The sequence below is a fragment of the Lagenorhynchus albirostris genome, chromosome 5, assembly GCF_949774975.1.
Source record: "Lagenorhynchus albirostris chromosome 5, mLagAlb1.1, whole genome shotgun sequence".
NCBI lineage: Eukaryota > Metazoa > Chordata > Mammalia > Artiodactyla > Delphinidae > Lagenorhynchus > Lagenorhynchus albirostris.
Window position 1 is genome coordinate 83,630,603 of NC_083099.1, and position 20,623 is coordinate 83,651,225.

Genomic DNA, 20,623 nt, shown 5'->3' on the forward strand with positions numbered 1-20,623 from the left:
CCAGTACCATACTGTCTTGATTACTGTAGCTTTGTAGTATAGTCTGAAGTCAGGGAGCCTGATTCCTCCAGCTCCGTTTTTCGTTCTCAAGATTGCTTTGGCTATTCGGGGTCTTTTGTGTTTCCATACAAATTGTGAAATTTTTTGTTCTAGTTCTGTGAAAAATGCCAGTGGTAGTTTGATAGGGACTGCATTGAATCTGTAGATGGCTTTGGGTAGTAGAGGCATTTTCACAATGTTGATTCTTCCAATCCAAGAACATGGTATATCTCTCCATCTATTTGTATCATCTTTAATTTCTTTCATCAGTGTCTTATAATTTTCTGCATACAGGTCTTTTGTCTCCTTAGATAGGTTTATTCCTAGATATTTTATTCTTTTTGTTGCAGTGGTAAATGGGAGTGTTTTCTTGATTTCACTTTCAGATTTTTCATCATTAGTGTATAGGAATGCCAGAGACTTCTGTGCATTCATTTTGTATCCTGCTACTTTGCCAGATTCATTGATTAACTCTAGTAGTTTTCTGGTAGCATCTTTAGGATTCTCTATGTATAGTATCATGTCATCTGCAAACAGTGACAGCTTTACTTCTTCTTTCCTGATTTGGATTCCTTTTATTTCCTTTACTTCTCTGATTGCTGTGGCTAAAACTTCCAAAACTATGTTGAATAAGAGTGGTGAGAGTGGGCAACCTTGTCTTGTTCCTGATCTTAGTGGAAATGCTTTCAGTTTTTCACCATTGAGGACGATGTTAGCTGTGGGTTTGTCATATATGGCCTTTATTATGTTGAGGAAAGTTCCCTCTATGCCTACTTTCCACCGGGTTTTTATCATAAATGGGTGTTGAATTTTGTCAAAAGTTTTCTCTGCATCTATTGAGATGATCATATGGTTTCTCTCCTTCAGTTTGTTAATATGGAGTATCATGTTGATTGATTTGCGTATATTGAAGAATCCTTGCATTCCTGGAATAAAGCCCACTTGATCATGGTGTATGATCTTTTTAGTGTGCTGTTGGATTCTGTTTGCTAGTATTTTGTTGAGGATTTTTGCATCTATATTCATCAGTGATATTGGCCTTTAGTTTTCTTTCTTTGTGACATCCTTGTCTGGTTTTGGTATCAGGGTGATGGTGGCCTCGTAGAATGAGTTTGGGAGTGTTCCTCCCTCTGCTATATTTTGGAAGAGTTTGAGAAGGATAGGTGTTAGCTCTTCTGTAAATGTTTGATAGAATTCGCCTGTGAAGCCATCTGGTCCTGGGCTTTTGTTTGTTGGCAGATTTTTAATCACAGTTTCAATTTCAGTGCTTGTGATTGGTCTGTTCATCTTTTCTGTTTCTTCCTGATTAAATCTTGGCAGGTTGTGCATTTCTAAGAATTTGTCCATTTCTTCCAGGTTATCCATTTTATTGGCATAGAGTTGCTTGTAGTAATCTCTCATGATCTTTTGTATTTCTGCAGTGTCAGTTGTTACTTCTCCTGTTTTATTTCTAATTCTATTGATTTGAGTCTTCTCCCTTTTTTTCTTGATGAGTCTGGCTAATGGTTTATCTATTTTGTTTATCTTCTCAAAGAACCAGCTTTTAGTTTTATTGATCTTTGCTATTGTTTCCTTCATTTCTTTTTCATTTATCTGATTTTTATGATTTCTTTCCTTCTGCTAACTTTGGGGTTTTTGTGTTCTTCTTTCTCTAATTGCTTTAGGTGCAAGGTTAGGTTGTTTATTCGAGGTGTTTCCTGTTTCTTAAGGTAGGATTGTATTGCTATAAACTTCCCTCTTAGAACTGCTTTTGCTGCATCCCGTAGGTTTTGGGTCATCGTGTCTCCATTGTCATTTGTTTCTAGGTATTTTTTGATTTCCTCTTTGATTTCTTCAGTGGTCACTTCGTTTTTAGGTAGTGTATTGTTTAGCCTCCATGTGTTTGTATTTTTTACAGATCTTTTCCTGTAATTGATATCTAGTCTCATAGCGTTGTGGTCGGAAAAGATACTTGATACAATTTCAATTTTCTTAAATTTACCAAGGCTTGATTTGTGACCCAAGATATGATCTATCCTGGAGAATGTTCCATGAGCACTTGAGAAAAATGTGTATTTTGTTGTTTTTGGATGGAATGTCCTATAAATATCAATTAAGTCCATCTTGTTTAATGTATCATTTAACGCTTGTGTTTCCTTATTTATTTTCATTTTGGATGATCTGTCCATTGGTGAAAGTGGGGTGTTGAAGTCCCCTCCTATGAATGATTTACTGTTGATTTCCCCTTTTATGGCTCTTAGTATTTGCCTTATGTATCGAGGTGCTCCTATGTTGGGTGCATAAGTATTTACAATTGTTATATCTTCTTCTTGGATCGAACCCTTGATCAGTATGTAGTGTCCTTCTTTGTCTCTTCTAATAGTCTTTATTTTAAAGTCTGTTTTGTCTGATATGAGAATTGCTACTCCAGCTTTCTTTTGGTTTCCATTTGCATGGAATATCTTTTTCCATCCCCTCACTTTCAGTGTGTATGTGTCCCTAGGTCTGAAGTGGGTCTCTTGTAGACAGCATATATATGGGTCTTGTTTTTGTATCCATTCAGCCAATTTGTGTCTTTTGGTGGGAGCATTTAGTCCATTTACATTTAAGGTAATTATCCGTATGTATGTTCCTATTCCCATTTTCTTAATTGTTTTGGGTTCGTTATTGTAGGTCTTTTCCTTCTCTTGTGTTTCTTCCCTAGAGAAGTTCCTTTAGCATTCGTTGTAAAGCTGGTTTGGTGTTGCTGAACTCTCTCAGCTTTTGCTTGTCGGTAAAGGTTTTAATTTCGCCATCAAATCTGAATGAGACCCTTGCTGGGTAGAGTAATCTTGGTTGTAGGTTTTTCTCCTTCATCACTTTAAATATGTCCTGCCAGTCCTTTCTGGCTTGCAGAGTTTCTTCTGAAAGATCAGCTGTTAACCTTATGTGGATTCCATTGTGTGTTATTTGTTGTTGTTCCCTTGCTGCTTTTAATATGTTTTCTTTGTATTTAATTTTTGACAGTTTGATTAATATGCGTCTTGGCATATTTCTTTGGATTTATCCTGTATGGGACTCTCTGTGCTGCCTGGAATTGATTAACTATTTCCTTTCCCATATTAGGGAAGTTTTCAACTATAATCTCTTCAAATATTTTCTCAGTTCCTTTCTTTTTCTCTTATTTTTCTGGAACCCCTGTAATTCGAATGTTGGTGAACTTAATGTTGTCCCAGAGGTCTCTGAGACTGTCCTCAGTTCTTTTCATTCTTTTTTCTTTATTCTGCTCTGCAGTAGTTATTTCCACTATTTTATCTTCCAGGTCACTTATCCATTCTTCTGCCTCAGTTATTCTGCTATTGATCCCATCTAGGGTCTTTTTCATTTCATTTATTTTGTTGTTCATCTTTAGTTCTTCTAGGTCCTTGTTAAATGTTTATTGCATTTTGTCTATTCTATTTCCAAGATTTTGGATCATCTTTAGTATCATTATTCTGAATTCTTTCAAAGGTAGACTGCCTATTTCCTCTTCATTTGTTAGGTCTGGTGGGTTTTTATCTTTCTCCTTCATCTGCTGTGTGTTTTTCTGTCTTCTCATTTTGCTTATCTTACTGTGATTGGGGTCTCCTTTTTGCAAGCTGCAGGTTCGTAGTTCCCGTTGTTTTTGGTGTGTCTCCCCAGTGGCTAAGTTTCGTTCAGTGGGTTGTGTAGGCTTCCTGGTGGAGGGGACTAGTGCCTGTGTTCTGGTGGATGAGGCTGGATCTTGTCTTTCTGGTGGGCAGTTCCATGTCTGGTGGTGTGTTTTGCTGTGCCTGTGGACTTATTATGATTTTAAGCAGCCTCTCTGCTAATGGGTGGGGTTGTGTTCCTGTCTTGCTAGTTGTTTGGCATAGGGTGTCCAGCACTGTAGCTTGCTGGTCATTGAGTGAAGCTGGGTGCTGGTGTTGAGATGGAGATCTCTGGGAGATTTTCGCCGTTTGATATTATGTGGAGCTGGGAGGTGTCTGTGGACCAGTGTCCTGAAGTTGGCTCTCCCACCTCAGAGGCACAGCACTGACTCCTGGCTGCAGCACCAAAAGCCTTTCATCCACACGGCTCAGAATAAAAGGGAGAAAGGAAGGAAAGAATGAAGGAAGGAAGGAAGGAAGGAAAGAAGGGAGGGAGGGAGGGAGGAAGGAAGGAAGGAGGGAAGGAAGGAAAGAGAAAAGAAGATAAAGTAAAATAAAATAAAGTAAGATAAAATAAAATAAAGTTTTAAAATAAAAAATAATTATTAAGAACAAAAAGAAATTTTTTTAAAAGAAAAAAAAAAAAAAACCGGACAGATAGAACCCTAGGACAAATGGTGGAAGCAACGTTATACAACCATTGTAAAGCAATTATACCTCAATAAAGATGTTAAGAACAACAACAAAAAAGCTATACAGACAAAATCTCACACAGAAGCATACACATACACACTCACAAAAAGAGGAAAAGGGGAAAAAATCATAAATCTTGCTCTAAAAGTCCACCTCCTCAATTTGGGATGATTCGTTGTCTATTCAGGTATTCCACAGATGCAGGGTACATCAAGTTGATTGTGGAGATTTAATCCGCTGCTTCTGAGGCTGCTGGGAGAGATTTCCCTTTCTCTTCTTTGTTCTCACAGCTCCCAAGGCTCAGCTTTGGATTTGGCCCCGCCTCTGTGTGTAGGTCGCCGGAAGGCATCTGTTCTTTGCTCAGACAGGACGGGGTTAAAGGAGCCGCTGCTTCGGGGGCTCTGGCTCACTCAGGCCTGGGGGAGGGAGGGGCACGGAGTGCGGGGCGGGCCTGCGGCGGCAGAGGCCGGCGTGACGTTGCACCAGCCTGAGGCGCGCCGTGCGTTCTCCCGGGAGAGTTGTCCGTGGATCCCGGGACCCTGGCAGTGGCGGGCTGCACAGGCTCCCCGGAAGGGAGGTGTGGATAGTGACCTGTCCTCACACACAGGCTTCTTGGTGGCGGCAGCAGCAGCCTTAGCGTCTCATGCCCGTCTCTGGGGTCCGCGCTTTTAGCCGCGGCTCGCGCCAGTCTCTGGAGCTCCTTTAAGCAGCGCTCTTAATCCCCTTTCATCGCGCACCAGGAAACAAAGAGGGAAGAAAAAGTCTCTTGCCTCTTCGGCAGGTCCAGACTTTCCCCGGACTCCCTCCCGGCTAGCTGTGGCGCACTAACCCCCTGCAGGCTGTGTTCACGCCGCCAACCCCAGTCCTCTCCCTGCGCTCCGACCGAAGCCCGAGCCTCAGCTCGCAGCCCCGCCCGCCCCGGTGAGTGAGCAGACAAGCCTCTCGGGCTAGTGAGTGCCGGTCGGCACTGATCTTCTGTGCGGGAATCTCCCCGCTTTGTCCTCCACAACCTTGTTGCTGTGCTCTCCTCCGTGGCTCCGAAGCTTTCCCCCTGCACCACCCACAGTCTCCGCCCGCGAAGGGGCTGCCTAGTGTGTGGAAACGTTTCCTCCTTCACAGCTCCCTCCCACTGGTGCGGGTCCCGTCCCTATTCTTTTGTCTCAGTTTATTCTTTTTTCTTTTGCCCTACCCAGGTACGTGGGGAGAGTCTTGCCTTTTGGGAGGTCTGAGGTCTTCTGCCAGCGTTCAGTAGGTGTTCTGTAGGAGTTGTTCCACGTGTAGATGTATTTCTGTTGTATCTGTGGGGAGGAAGGTGATCGTGTCTTATTCTTTCACCATCTTCCCCTCGTCTTCAATTTTTTTTTAATTGAGTCAAAGTTGATAGTGAAATAGATGACTAGATGGGTACCTAAAGAAATATTGATAAAAATGTTTTACTGGTTCAGAATAAAAGCTTGCTCCTTTGTGACAAAAATTTAATGAGATGACTTCTTTGAGCTCAGAAAAGAGTTGGAGAGAAAAATTTCATTCATTTCTTTTTTCAAACACACTGACTGAGCACCTACCGTATTCCAAGTACCGTGCTCTGTTAAGATTCAGTGGACAAAGGCCTTCCTGTCTGCCTCTTTCAGTTTAGTGCCTGGCATAGGTAAATAATCCAGCAATTATGGTTCAGTGCTGTGTGGAGAAACACAGGGTACAGTGTGAGAACACAGGAGGGGCACCCAATATGGAATCAGGAGTGGGGTTGGGGATAGGTGGGGGATGACAGGACAGTCTTCCTGGAAGAAGTGAGAAAACAAGCTGACAAGTTGAGACCTGATGGAGGAAATGGAAGAGTCACATGAAGAGTTGAAAGAAGACATTCCATGTAGAAAAAAATTGAATGTTAAATGCCTGGGAGTAAACAAAGATAGTATATTCCAGGAATCAAAAGTTGCTTGATTTGACTGGATGATGCAACGCAAAGGGAATAGGAAATAAGGCAGGAGAGAGAAGCAGGGGCTAACCATGAATGACCTATTAAGCCATATTAAGAAGTTTTTATTTTGAGGGCAATGAGATTAATCAGAGGATACCATATTCATATTTGCCATTTAGGGGGAAAATTCTGATTGCAGTATGGTGAATGAATGACAGTGAGCTTGGAGAGAAGAACACTAGAGGCAAAGAAACTAGTTGTAATGTTTTTGCGGTAATTCAGGCAAAAAAAAATAAAAAGAAATGTTGATGGTTGGAACAAGGCTGGTAGGAATAGGAATTGAGAGAGGAATTGAGAGTGATAAATGAATCTGAGAGATATTTAAAAGTCATAAGCCGTAGAATTTGGGGATCCATTTTATATGGGGGCAGTAAAGGAGAGAGAGCCGTCGAGGGAGATAAACTTCTTTTTTGGTTTGGGCAACTGTTTTCATGGGGACACCATTACTGAGAAAGTGATCACAAGATTACAGGTTTTCTGTGGGAAGGAAGACGATGACGCCTGAGTATGTTGAATCCTGGATTTCTGTGAGACATTCAGTGGAGACGTAGAATAGTTTGTTCATTGAAAGTGCAGATATAAAGGTCATGAGAAAAATATGGGCTGAAGTTACTGATTTGGGAGTCATCAATAGCATGACATTAGCTTCTGAAGCTCAAGAGTAGATGAGTAGTGAGTGATCACAGTGAATAATATTTAAAAAGAAGACAGTGATCAAACCTTCAGATGTTTAAGGAAGGGGACAAGATAAGACCAAAAGTTAAACTTGGAAGGTTGGCCAGAAGGGTAAGAGGAAAAGCAGCTGAGTTTGTGACCTAGAAACTAAGGAAAGGAAGAATGAGGTTCTGGTCAACAAAGTCAACTACTTCAGTGAAAAATAGGAATAATAACAAAAATTTTCGTTGGACCTGAAAACAGTATGGTTCAAACAAATTGGTGAGCCTCTTGAGGGCAGTTTCTTTGGAGGTTAATGAGAGAATGCAGATTGCACTGAAGGTTGGAGTGTGAATGGGAAGTGAAGACATGGTATAGAACAAGTCCTTCAAAAATTTGGAGATAGAGAAGTTAAAAGTAAATAAGAAGGTAAGACGGGATTTGGGGAGGGATTTCTTTCTAGAGCAAAAAGGCTACATCATATATAAATGCTTATGGCAAGAAGCTGATACAAAGTACAATAAAGTAGGAAGATAAATGATGGAGTGAAACTACTGGTTAGTGACCCAGAGGAAGGTGGGATACAATGTCAACATGATTGCATTTCTAACTGTTCAACACAAACACTTTGTGTATCTCCAGTGTCTGAGATTCAGGACCTGAATATACTGTCCTTAATTAGGAGAAAGAATATAGTTTGGTGGCTAAAGCATAGCCCTGTAGCTAATTATTCTAGATTTTATTCCCAATTTTATTACTACCTGTCTATGTAATATTGAGCAAGTGACCTTACTTGTGTGCCATGTAAAATCAAAGTCCTTAGTACATATATATTCCTCCTATAAAGGAGAGGCAATATGAGTCAATTTTATCACAAATAATAACTCTCTCAGATCTTGGCCATTGGAGATTTTTTTTCTATTTTGTAAATTTACATGTTTATATATTAGGGATATGGAATCTTTCCTCCTCCACTTTTTTTTTTTTTTTAAATCAGAACACATCTGTGTTTCTTTTCTCTACTCTACGTCCTGTCTTGGAGTTCAGAATAAACTTTGAATTGAGTGACGTGAGCTTTTACAATTACTGTATAGCTTCCTGTTACAGTTCTTAGATTGTTGAGGGAGGTACCTAGGATGTCCAAGTCTTGTTCTCAAACACCATCATAGGTTGTATTGTAGGTGTTTTTGGACATGTTCAGAACCATGGCTTACTCGACTGGGAATTAAAAACTGTTAATATTAAAAAAAAAAAACTGTTAATATTAAACAGTAGAACAATTGTACATTCAGGAGCTCTGGGTTCTAAGCCTAGCCGTATTTCATGATGTGATCACCCTTGATAAGCCATTATTCCACTCTGTGCCTCATATTCTTCCCTATTAAATGGATATAACCTTTCAGGTCCTCATTGTAAAAGTCTCGGAGGGTATACTGTAAGTCAGTGTATGAATATGAGAAAACTACTCTGAACCCAAAGGGGAAGCAGAAACTCTACAAATAGAAGTTGCTAAGTGACAGGAATCAACTACATTCTACTTCTGCCATTGGGTTTGATTTGGAATCACTGGTTCCTACCCAGAGGCCATATCAGATGTCACTGTGAGAAGAATGCCAAGGTCAAGAGGATCCTCCTTCCACTTACTCCTTGTGACACTCTGACCTGGTCAGCTGCCCAGGTACCATCAATAACTGCTAACAGTGATCTGCAGGGATAATACAGTTGTCAGGCAGCTGCCTCTACAAGCAGAAAATGTTCCTGTTTTATTTGTCATTGCACAGAGTCTATAATGGGCAGGAAGAGTGAGAAAAAATAAGAGTTTTTTTATTATTGAAATACTTCATGCTCTTTTGTCTTCCTCCCTCCCCTGACACATAGTTTTTCAGAGACAGCATAAGCAGCTAAGAGTTAAAAAAAAAGGAAAATCGCAAAGCATAAACTCTGCAATTTGTAATCAGTGCATAACCTCTGTGATGAAATTTGTAAGTAATTCACTTTCCACTTAAGCCCACCAGTGTGAGATCTAATGTTGCCACCCAGAACACTAATGAAGGAAGTCAGACGGCAGTGCAGCTAGCCCTTGGGGACTCATTTCTCATATCACGGAGAAGTAATTTCTGTCATTTTTGGCCATCTGGTAGCCTGGATTGTGAAGATGAAGATTCATTCAAGTAGGGCTTAAGAGCTTGGGCCCTGGAGTCTTTTCAGATTCAAATCTGTTTTCTGTTTCTCACCTAGCCTATAACTATAACTTAGTTTTCCACCCATAAATAAAATCCTCATAGGGTATTATTTCCTTATTATAAGGAGTTATTGAGATAATACAATACTTATAAAGTAATCTACATAAGGTCTTATGTATAGCAAATGCTTAAAGTTAGCTATTATTAAAGTGTTAGTAGTAGTGGTGGTAATAGTATTAGGAGTAATAGTAGTATTTTTATAAAGTCTACCTGTCTGTGACATAGGCCTTATTAATTCCATTTTTAAGCTCTAAGGTACATCATCAGGCCTGTCACACACCAAGATGATATTTACAGGTTTTCTCTTGTAGTGATTAACCAAGTGTTTCCTTTTGTGGCTAGATTATAAGCAACAAGGTATTACTGCATCTTTATGACACAACTCTGCAATCCGACATTAAATAGCACTGCTTTTCTTTTCCTGACATTTGGAGTAAATAGTGGGCTATAATCATTTTATACACATAAGAACATAAATGTCGGTAATATTTAGTGATAAGAAAATTTATTCTTAATGTGTATAAGTGTGCATATTCTCTAATAACCAAATAAGGTCCATTGTAATCAGAAAAGAGCTAAGACATTTTCATTATGTTACTCTGCATACTTCCTACAGCACTTGACCATAGTGGAGAGATTCTCACCTTATAGTAAGAACCACGCTTTTCAACTGCTCACTAAGTCTGTAAGGATGTCCAAAAGCACCCAGACTTCTTAATACAAAAACTCAAATGGTTTAAGTCAGAAAAGCACTTCGCTTGAATTTGCCACTTCCTGTTGCATGGACCAGTACTGGAAACCTGCTTTTACTGACATGCTTACATATTCCGTTTGCTTTTGTCTTTACAGTTCCACCAAAGATCTCCAACATTTCCTCGGATGTCACTGTGAATGAGGGCAGCAACGTGACCCTGGTCTGCATGGCCAATGGCCGTCCTGAACCTGTTATCACCTGGAGACACCTTACACCAACTGGTAAGTAACCTACCAGTCCCCCAGATGTCATACGCTATTTAGAATATCCTCATGTTTCTGTGATTCCATTGGATCCAAAAGGCAAGCATGTATATTGTTATTAAAACACTATTACAGTAGTGACATAGGACTTGTTTAGGGTCATCTCTGGTCTTGGCTAATGTATCCATCTCTATAAAGTCTACAACCATGGGGGAGAAAAATATATATATATTTTTGATGATTTATATATGATATGTTTCATTTCCAATAAAACACTTCCTCAAGGCAACAAATATAGAAGCATTAAATGCATTAAATGACTTAGTATTATGTCTGAAATATATGCCAGGTTGGTGCCTGAATGCCTTGGAGCAATATTTTGTATGGATTAAATTTCCATAGCTCTTTGTATGTTTTTTAGTTTTGCTTTGCTTTTAAATATAGTTTCCTTATATGTAGCACCTTGTGATGAAATCTTTTAGGGATAATACACAATTGTTTGTGACTTCTAATATCCTATCCTTAGCATCTGGCTCTGTGGAGGGGCACCAGGCATGGACTAAACTTCATGAGCTCATTATGGATCCCCAGCTATGGATGCTAATTCAGTAAAAGTCAGAAAATCATTTCTCAGGGAAGTCTTCTGCATTCTCCCCTCCTCCTCCCACTATAATTGGGTTCTGAGGTTCTGCTGCCTTTTGAGCTTCATTTAAATACTTTACCAAATTATTTAGTATTGACTGCATGCATCCTCCCCTACTCGACAGATGAAATTTTCTTATATGCAAAACCATGCCTTTGCGAATGACAGTGTTTGTAGAATGGGGCCTGCTATTTCGTTTTTCCAGAAAGAGGAACTATGGATCAATTATTCTTAGAAAATGTCATTTATTTTGGTAGCTAACCCCCAACATTTAACTGATTTATATCTGATATTCTTTTAAAGTTTTCTCGTATAAAATCTAGACATCTCGTTTATAACATATTAATTCTGAAATGAACACCATGAAAAATTGTTGTGCAAAGCTAGATAGGCAATGGGAGCTATCCCGAGATACTTCTAAAAGGCCAGGCCAGGGTAGTGTTTGGTTGTAGCATCTTTAAATATTTTGTATTTTGTGGTGTGAGAATATGGGCCTCCCTTTCATATTAGCCCTCAAATTAATTTATCAGGTGAAGTTTGGACTAACCTATGGAATGGTCTTTTATTTAGGCAGTTATTCTTATTAGAGGCTTCTATTTTCTTAAGACAATGTCACTCAAAACCCATTCTATTGTTAATGCATACAGCTTGTCATTTATTGATAATATATAAAAGCAATAAATGAAGCACTTATTTGGGGGATCAACCTCAAACTCATATCCTCTCATTCCCATCTTAAATCTCACATGGAAAAAAATACATATGCAGGCTTATCTGAAGTGTGAATATCAGATAATATATTATCTAGATATGATATACATTTCCCCTGGATTAAATTAAACCTCCAGAGCACATTCTCCTTGAATGGAATGATATTAACCCTCAATACCACAACACCTAGACCTTTCCCATGTAGAAGTGCTTTTACTAAATGACTATTTGGTATAAAAGTTTTGGGCATATATTTAAGGATGTTACAAAACAGGGGTCCCGAACCACTGGGCCGCAGACTGCGACTGGTCCGTGGCCTGTTAGGAACCAGCCCACACAGCGGGAGGTGAGTGGTGGGCGAGTGAGCGAAGTTTCATTTGCTGCTCCCCATTGCTCACGTTACCATCTGAACCATTGTCCCCACTCTCCCCCACCCCCCGCCCAGTCTGTGGAAAAATTGTCTTCCATGAAACTGCTCCCTGGTGCCAGAAAGGTTGGGGACCACTGTTATAAAAGGTATCCTCTAAAATCATTGCATTTTCTGCAATGTTGTTTTTGAGAGATGGTTAATTGTACGACATAGTTTCCTCCGAAAGGACACTTTGAGAAAACTCCTCTTTGTTTTCAATGTTTCTACTGTCCTTTCTCTAAGCAATGGTTTGTTTTTTAAAATGAACCCAGTGAGTTTTTACAAATAATCATGAGTCCTTCATCGTATTGACTGTTACCAAACTTAGAGCCAAATTTATGACTGGTCTGTGAAAGAATAGAGGAAATCATATATAAATTACACATTAATGAAGTGGATTTTAAATAAACTATGTGGAATTTTATGATATCAAATCCATATACAGACACACTCTTGCTTTCATCTTGTTTTCTTACCATTATTTTCATATTGTCTCACCTTTTGTAATTAATTTAAATCTTTATATACATATATTACTTATAATCTCAATTTTTTATGGAATAAGTGGAGGTAAAAGAATGGAAGAAGGAAGGAAGATAGATTATATTCAAGTTATAATCAAGAAATGAACTGCATTAATAAAAATACTTTATTCTTTTGGTGTACTATTGACTAGTAAACAGTTTTGGGTTTTTTATTTTCAGGGAAAAATGCTATTGGTGATCTGAACCTAAAGATATATTCTTTTTTATCCCCTCAGTTTGGTAAAGTAATGAGATCAAACCGGAGTTTCTTTTTTATCCCCTCAGTTTAGTAAAGTAATGAGATCAAACCGGAGTTTCAAGGCCTTCCCAGGCTTGTTCTAGGAGTTTAGATCTTCATAGCTAACTCTAGTAGACTTTTTCACGATAGTAAACATATGGTTTGAACCCTGAATAACCTGGTTATCCATGATGTTTCAAGTTATCAAAAGACCAAAGGACAAGCTAGATCTTTCACAATAAAGGCAGCATTTACATACAGTCAGAGAACACGAGGGACTTCAACATCAACTAGAAAACTTGGTGTACACACAGGGATTCCCAATAGTCAGCCTAGGGATCAGAAAACTAGTCCCTGGGCCAAATCCAACCTGCCTCACATTTTTACCACCTGCAAGCTTAGAGCAATTTTTAAATGGTTAGAAAAAAATCAAAAGAATTCTATTATTTAACATGCAAAAAAAAATGTGACATTCAAATTTCAGTGCCCATAAATAAACTTTTAATGAAACAAAACCATGCTTATTCAGTTACACATTGTCTATGGATTTTTTTTTTTTTTAATAAAACGGCAGAGTCTAGGTGCAACAGATATGGCTTAGCCCCTAAAGCCTAAAATATTTTCTACCTGGCCCTTTACAGAGTAGTTTACAGACCCCTGCTCAAGAGTATGGCTTGGGGCATAGGTCAAGGATTTTCTGCACTCATCTGTGACTCCATGGGGCTTTGGGGATATCCCCCATTAAATTCCTAAAGACATCTCAAGGGAAAGAACTTTATTCTTCTATAATCCTCTATCTAGACCCTCTCTATGGGTCAAATTCTATTCTGGCGCATACAAAACTAGTTCCCTGCTGCATTCACAGACTCAAGGGCAGACTCCAATTCTGTCTACAACAGGTATTAATTCCCAAGCCTACTCTTTCATCTCTTTCACATCTGACCTAAATAACCACCTGATCATAATCATATTCCTGAGGACAGGAGAGAGAATCTGCCTTTACTGCTATACAGGAAACCAGGATTTTTTGTTTTATGTGTGTTTTTTATTCTTTTCAAAATTTGGAAACAGGGGGTGATCCTTTTCAGCCTATAATGCTAAGCCTTTCACGGAGACACCCAATGAAGAGGCTCTGCTCCCTGTGTGACAGCAAAGCTACTGCAACCCTTAGCCATATGAGCCAAAAACCCCAGCTAGCTTTGTTCAATTATTAATTGTGCCTTCAACAGTACAGAGTGTGACTGCCTTGCAGAAGAAATGTACCTGTAATTAGCTCGACCTCACAGGGACTTTGAGCCCTGAAACCGGGAAGATTTCATGCAGGTTTCACAAGTACCTGATTACCTGTCATTTGATAAAACAAGGGGGAGAAAGGAAAGTAGGTGCAAGGTATATTTTTATGAGAAGAATATTTATTACCTCTTAATTCAGTTTTTTAAAAAAAATTTTCATTGGGTCATTTTGTTTCTCTTTCTTTTCACATCTGAAATTTCTTTTTTAAGTATACTGCGAGTGTTTTTAGAGAGGGAAGTTAGAAGAATGGTGAATTTTTTATATATACAAAATCAAAACATATACCTGACATAGATGGAGGAGAAGAGATTGCTGCATTCCATGGTTGCCTCTCTTGTATTTCTGATTTCTTAATTTTTCTCTCCTCTTCAGTTTTTCTATATGATCAAAATGATGTGTCATGTATGTGGTTGTTAAATGTGACCTATTTTCTCCCTTAATTAAGTTAGACTTTCATAATCCTGTAACTCCCAGAGGGCAATTGCACCGTAACATGTATTTTCTATGGAGTGTTTGATCTCCCTTCTGTGAGCAATGCTGCTCCCATCTTCATTTAACTTTGTTTCTTCTCACATTCCAAAGAAAGTCCCTTTCTCAAGTGTGCCTCATGTGGTGTCAGGATTGTTCATGGTTAGAGTTTCTGTGCATTTCATTTCTACAAAGGTTTTTACATCCTCAGTGACTTTCTATACCTGAAACGCTCAACAGGCACACTGAGAACTGAGCCCCTTAGCCTGAGAACAACTTAGCAGGCACTGTACAATTCTCTTGTCCAAGCCAGAAGCCAGATTGGACATCAACAACCCGTATAGAAAGCTCACGTAAGAAATATTTTCTATTAAAAAAACCACACACACACTAACTTGAAAAGATACATGCACCGCAGTATTCATAGCAACATTATTTATAATTACCAAGATATGGAATCAACCTAAGTGGCCATCAAGAGATGAATGGATAAAGAAGATGTGGCATAAACATACAATGGAATACTACTCAGACATGGTCCCTGCACAGATGGAACTTACAGTTCAACGAGAAAGCAGAGTATTAAACTAATACTTGCATGAATAACTACTTAATTAGATTTATACAGTATAAAGGAAAATTGTAGCTTTCAATAAGACCATAAAACAAGGCCATATAGCAAAATCTGCAAGGCACGCAAAGCTCCCCTCAGGGGAGCTTATGCTGAGACTTCAAGGATGAATAGAACCAGGCCAAGAAAACAGGGGAGGGAAAATATCCTAGGCAGAGAAAGAGTATACATAATAATGCATTGAAGAATCCAGGCCAGCATCTTTATGTGACACCATGATGTTAGTATTTGGTTACTTTTTTTTTTTTTTAGATTATTTTAATAGATTTTTTAAAAAAAATTTTTATAGATTTTTAAAAAAACATTTATTTTATTTATTTATTTTTGGCTGCATTGGGTCTCTGTTGCTGAGCACGGGCTTTCTCTAGTTGCGGCAAGCGGGGGCTACTCTTCGTTGCAGTGCGTGAGCTTCTCATTGCAGTGGCTTCTCTTGTTGCGGAGCACCGGCTCTAGGTACGCAGGCTTCAGTAGTTGTGGCTCGCAGGCTCTAGAGCGCAGGCTCAGGTAGTGGTGGCTCACGGGTTTAGTTGCTCCGCGGCATGTGGGATCTTCCTGGTCCAGGGCTTGAACCCGTGTCCCCTGCATCGGCAGGCGGGTTCTTAACCACTGCACCACCAGGGAAGCTCCTCTTTTACTTTTTAATATTCTTGGTTTCCCTTTTCAAAGAACAGAAAAATAAAGAAAAATCTTGCTGTATTTTCTTTTCAGAACCTTACTTGTATGTTGGTTTTAAATATACAATGTAGTGTATACCAGTGTAGCAGGTATATAGACAGTTATTTTTGTGTGTGAATATCTTAAATTTAGGTCAGGAACATATTCTTTTCCCATGCATATAATTCCATAATAGCCTAATCAAGTAAATACAAACTCTTTTTCAGTAATAACCTTGTCATTAAATCAAATGGGTAATTTAGAAAATGAAGACTACAGAATTTAACTGCATGATTGCTGGCCTCCAAACCTTAAAAATCCTTAAGAGACTAACAATAACTGACACTGACAATCTTTAAGCCATGGGAGGATTTCCACAACCAGATGTGCTGGCCATTTTGATGAGTGTTGTACAGATGCCCTTGTACCACCAGCACCTCACTCTTGCTCCTCATCAGATCCCCAGAAAACTCTTCCTGAAGAGAAATGAACCATCCTAGGTTTGTCCTTGGGGAGCTAGCTTGGATTTGAGCGCTTCAGGACATTTTGGAAGCTTGTGTGGAATTGGGGGGAGTGGTGGCAATAGCTTAATCACAAACTTTGCACGTGGCCTAGGAGAACAGAAATAGTGTCCGCATCTCTCAGCGTCTCATGACTTCAAATATTTTTTCCGTTATTCCAAATAGTCTGTGTTTTCTAATTTTAAAATAGGTCTAAAGATAAATCTTTGCCAAAGGTTATCATGAGAATTAAAAGAGAACATGTAGGTGAAGTCCTTAGCACAGTGTTAGCTATTATTGATATTCTTATTTTCAATATCTGTTTTAATTATTTTTTATCCATATGTCAGATTTCCATAGTGAAAGTTTGGGGGTGACTGATAATTTTATTGAAAACAACTTCCATGCCATCTTTATTCATTCTAACACAGCAACCAGGGAGACTTTTTAAATGCTCTCACCAAGGCTAGTCTTAAAATGTCACATCTTATATTGTGTCACATTTCAATATACTCACTTGAGGTGTTCATCTTTCAAAAGGGCATGAGAAAAACATCTTGTTAGGGAGAAATTTTCTGGTGTGACTTACTTGTGTGTCCATGCTTCTTCTCCTAGAGGACAGTTTTCCCAGAGTCTGGCTATGTAACAGCTAATACTTTATTAACTGTAGCTGTAGAGAGCCCTATAGGTTGTAAATTACAATGATATTTTTAAAATAATATTTGTGTACAGTGATACCAAAAAATGACCAACAATTTCTCCAGTTTTCCAGTTGGACCTCTTGCTACTAGGTATTTACCCCTACTACAAAAATACTGTTTCTAAATTTTAAAATGGTTGAGTTAATTTTCCTGCTTGATTTCCCAATTTCCTATTGTCTTTGGGATAAAGTTCAAACTAAGCATGGCAGAACCCTTCATTCAACCTATTTTCCTATCCCTAAACCCCTAATCATTCAACTTTAGGCAGTAGGTAGATTATACTACTTATATTTCAAGAATATGCCTTGTCCACTTGCTTTGGGGCCTTCACACATCCTGGTTTTCTTCTTGAAGCATGATTTCATATCTCACCAATATCATCATTTTGCCAGTATAACTTTTTCTTTTGAGGCCTTCAAGACAACACTCCCTACAGGAAGCCATATAATAGAAGTAGTAAAACTGCATTTTAATTATGTGCAATCTCTAGATTATAAGATCCATAAAAGTACAGAAACTTATATGTCCTACTTATGTGTATATTCTTAGCATGTTGCTTGGCATATAAGTGCTGAATCAATCAATCAACCATGAGTTGTTCAATTAAGGGCTTTATAAAAATAGTATTGTTGAGAAATAACTTACATCAGGAAGTGGAAACTAAATACACATTGACAAGTAATTAAAGCACGAATGAATAGAAAGCAAACTGCAAATGACACAATAAGAATTATATAACTAAGGCTATCCAACGAATAGTTTCATTAATCTTTTACTGAGAAGGTTTCAGAAATTTCAGGAAAGCTCTCCAGGTCCTGTTCAGATCTGTTTCTTCTTTGTTGCCCTGATGTGCTGGTTTCCTTCTGTGGGACTTTCATCATTATCCACTGGGCTACAGAGAATTCTCTGAAATCTTCATATTTTTGTATCAAATCCTTTGACATTCTCTTTATCACTAATTTATTATCAGAAATTATTCTTCTCAGCAGTTGTCACACTCGGTAATTCTCTTAAAAGTTTATGTTTTTACTATTTTCCTCATGAAAGCAGAGCAGGTACCTACACGTTCTTTGTCCCATTATAGCACCTAGCACAGAGGAAGCGCTCAGTAAAAATTTATTGAATGAATAAATGAATTACTTATTCTAGCTAAATGTCAAACTCTGTTAGAATCCGTTTAAAGTTTAGACTTTAAGAACAGAATCTTCATAACTATAGTTTTTCTTTACTGTATCTTATATATCTCAAATATATAGGACATTGTCTTTCTGTAAGACACATTGTAAAATGCCTAGTGCAGATTTCTGTATCTGGGAAATGTTTTTTTTAATATGTGGTAACAAAGCTCTCAGCACTGTCACACACCGATGAATTAGTGCTACAATGAGGGTTAGGGGTTGAGTGGCAGAAGTTCAGGCCCACCCTGGTTTTGGTAGTAGAGAACAGTTCACAGGTTGAGTCAATCTGTAAAAGGAACCTCCATTGCCGAGCTGTAAGTTTTATAACGTCTCCTACGATTCCCTATAAACCATCCCTTCTGGCTCTAGCCACCTGTGGCATAATTTTCATCTTCACTATTCGATTTCTACATCTGGCCAATCATTAGGATTACCTCGAGGCAAAAGTTTTTAAAAATACAGATTCCCTGCCTCACCCCACACTTAAATCATCTCTTGCTGAATTAGGGGATTCTGTAACATTAGATACTCCCAGTGAGTCAGAGGACCAGCAACATGAGCATAATGATGACTCTGTAAGCACAGGAGGGCAAAAAAATCTGAAGGAGTGATTCTCTGACTTTATTGTACTGGAAAATCATCTGGAGAATCTTGTTAAAATATGAATTCTGATTCAGCGGGATGGGGCCTGAAATTCTGCCTTTCTAACAAACATCCAGGTAATGTTGGCTCTGCTGGTCCATGGACCACATTTTTGGCATCATCCTGGATCTTGAGATCAAAATAGATTGGAAGATACTGGGATGTTATAAATAGCCTAGCACAGAGGAACACCTAGGGAAGTCCCACAATGTACATAGTATTCACCACATATTGTTACAGTGTTTTATATTTTAATTTCTCTGTTTCACTCGAGAGATTCAGAGATGGTTTAGAGAATAGTAAAAGTAATTATGGCTTTGAGAAATAGGACTGACTCTTGTCTATCAAGGTTGGACCATGATCAACAGAACTGGCATCACCTTGTAGCTTTATAGAAATGCAGAATATTGGGCCTCACTCCAGTCCCACTGAATCAAAATCTGCATTTTATCAAGATCCCTGGGTGGTTTGTATGCACATTAAACTTTGAAAAGCCCTAGACTAGAGGTGAAATTCTTTGTATGCAGAGAAAGCTGTTTTCTTCAATATTTGAGGTCTAGAAATTTAAGAATGTTGCCCACTTTCCTTACTAACTAGTAATCCTGAACTTTATCCCCACGTGCATTCCCTCCAAATGTATTCGTACCAAGAAAACAAACAAAAAACCGGTGTAGCGATGGGGGTGGAGTTACTGGGCCATTGAATATGACTTGGAAAGGAGAACCGTCCGATGCTTTACCTACATCAGATGCTGCTGCTAAATATTGCAGGAAAATTTTAGCTTAGTGCATGAAGAAATACTGTCTGAATGACAGTAGCCACTTTTCTTATCATGTTTTGTAATGGCTTTATCTACAAAATGCAGACAATAATATGGTGCCCTGCCTGCCTCATGCTGTTGCTTTGAAGGATCAAATGAGATAATGAACATGAAAGTAGCTTGAATAGTGTAAAGCTCTCTGACAACTGTAAGGGATTGAGAGAAAGAGTGACTTGGTAGAAGAATGCAGAATTTAGAGCCTGGGTTCAAGTCTCTGCTCTTCTCTGCTCTTCACCATTTACTTTTTAGGAGTTTGGGGTAAGTCCTTTAAGCTCTCTACTTTTCACTTGGAAAATACGAATAAAATAATACCTGCTCACCTACCAGGATTCCTGTGTTGTCTCAAGTGAGATAGTGTACATGAAAGTGATTTATTAATGATAAAGCATTATTCAAGGGCTGCTTGCTGTTACTATTATCTTAGATTCTACAAAACAAAATATAGACTTAAATGACAGTAGTCATTTTGGTTAGATAGTAGAAAGAACTGACTGCAAGGCTATGAAGCACTCCATTTGACCAAAATAAGTACTAAAACCAGAGAAGTGCTTCTCAGACTGCGGTCCCCAAACCAGCAGCATTAACATCACCTAAGAACTTGTTAGAAATGTAAATTATCATTATCAAACCCCAAGCCAGACCTACATGAATAAGAAACTCTAGGAGTGGGGCCCAAGGGTTTGTAATTTAACAAGTCGGCCAGATGATTCTGTTGTTTCATAAACTTATACAACCCCTGCCTTATAAAGGATATAAAGAAAAGACATCTTTTTGAGATAGGATTGTATGCTATTTTTACCAAACACGAGTATAGGAATATTTGAGATTCTATGAAATCAGTAGGAAACATTGTGATGACCTGGTGTGCGTGTGTGTGTGTGTGTGGTGTGTTTAAAACTATTTGATATATAAATGCACTATCACATTTCTATGGCTCATATTTCTGTCATTTTAGATGAAGAGGTTTAGAAGTAACAACTGTACAGAAATTCCCACTTTGTCTTTTTCCATCTATAGT

At 38.6% G+C, this 20,623-nt stretch overlaps 1 protein-coding gene across 2 annotated transcripts in view; it reads left to right on the plus strand.

Moving 5' to 3' along the window:
* LSAMP (limbic system associated membrane protein) overlaps positions 1–20,623 on the plus strand; it is a 649,641-nt gene that overhangs the window by 420,023 nt on the left and 208,995 nt on the right. For both annotated transcript variants that reach the window (XM_060150589.1, XM_060150588.1), the window contains exon 3: positions 10,086–10,211. In XM_060150589.1, coding sequence (XP_060006572.1) covers positions 10,086–10,211 — 126 coding nt within the window. The remainder of the gene's footprint in view (positions 1–10,085; positions 10,212–20,623) is intronic.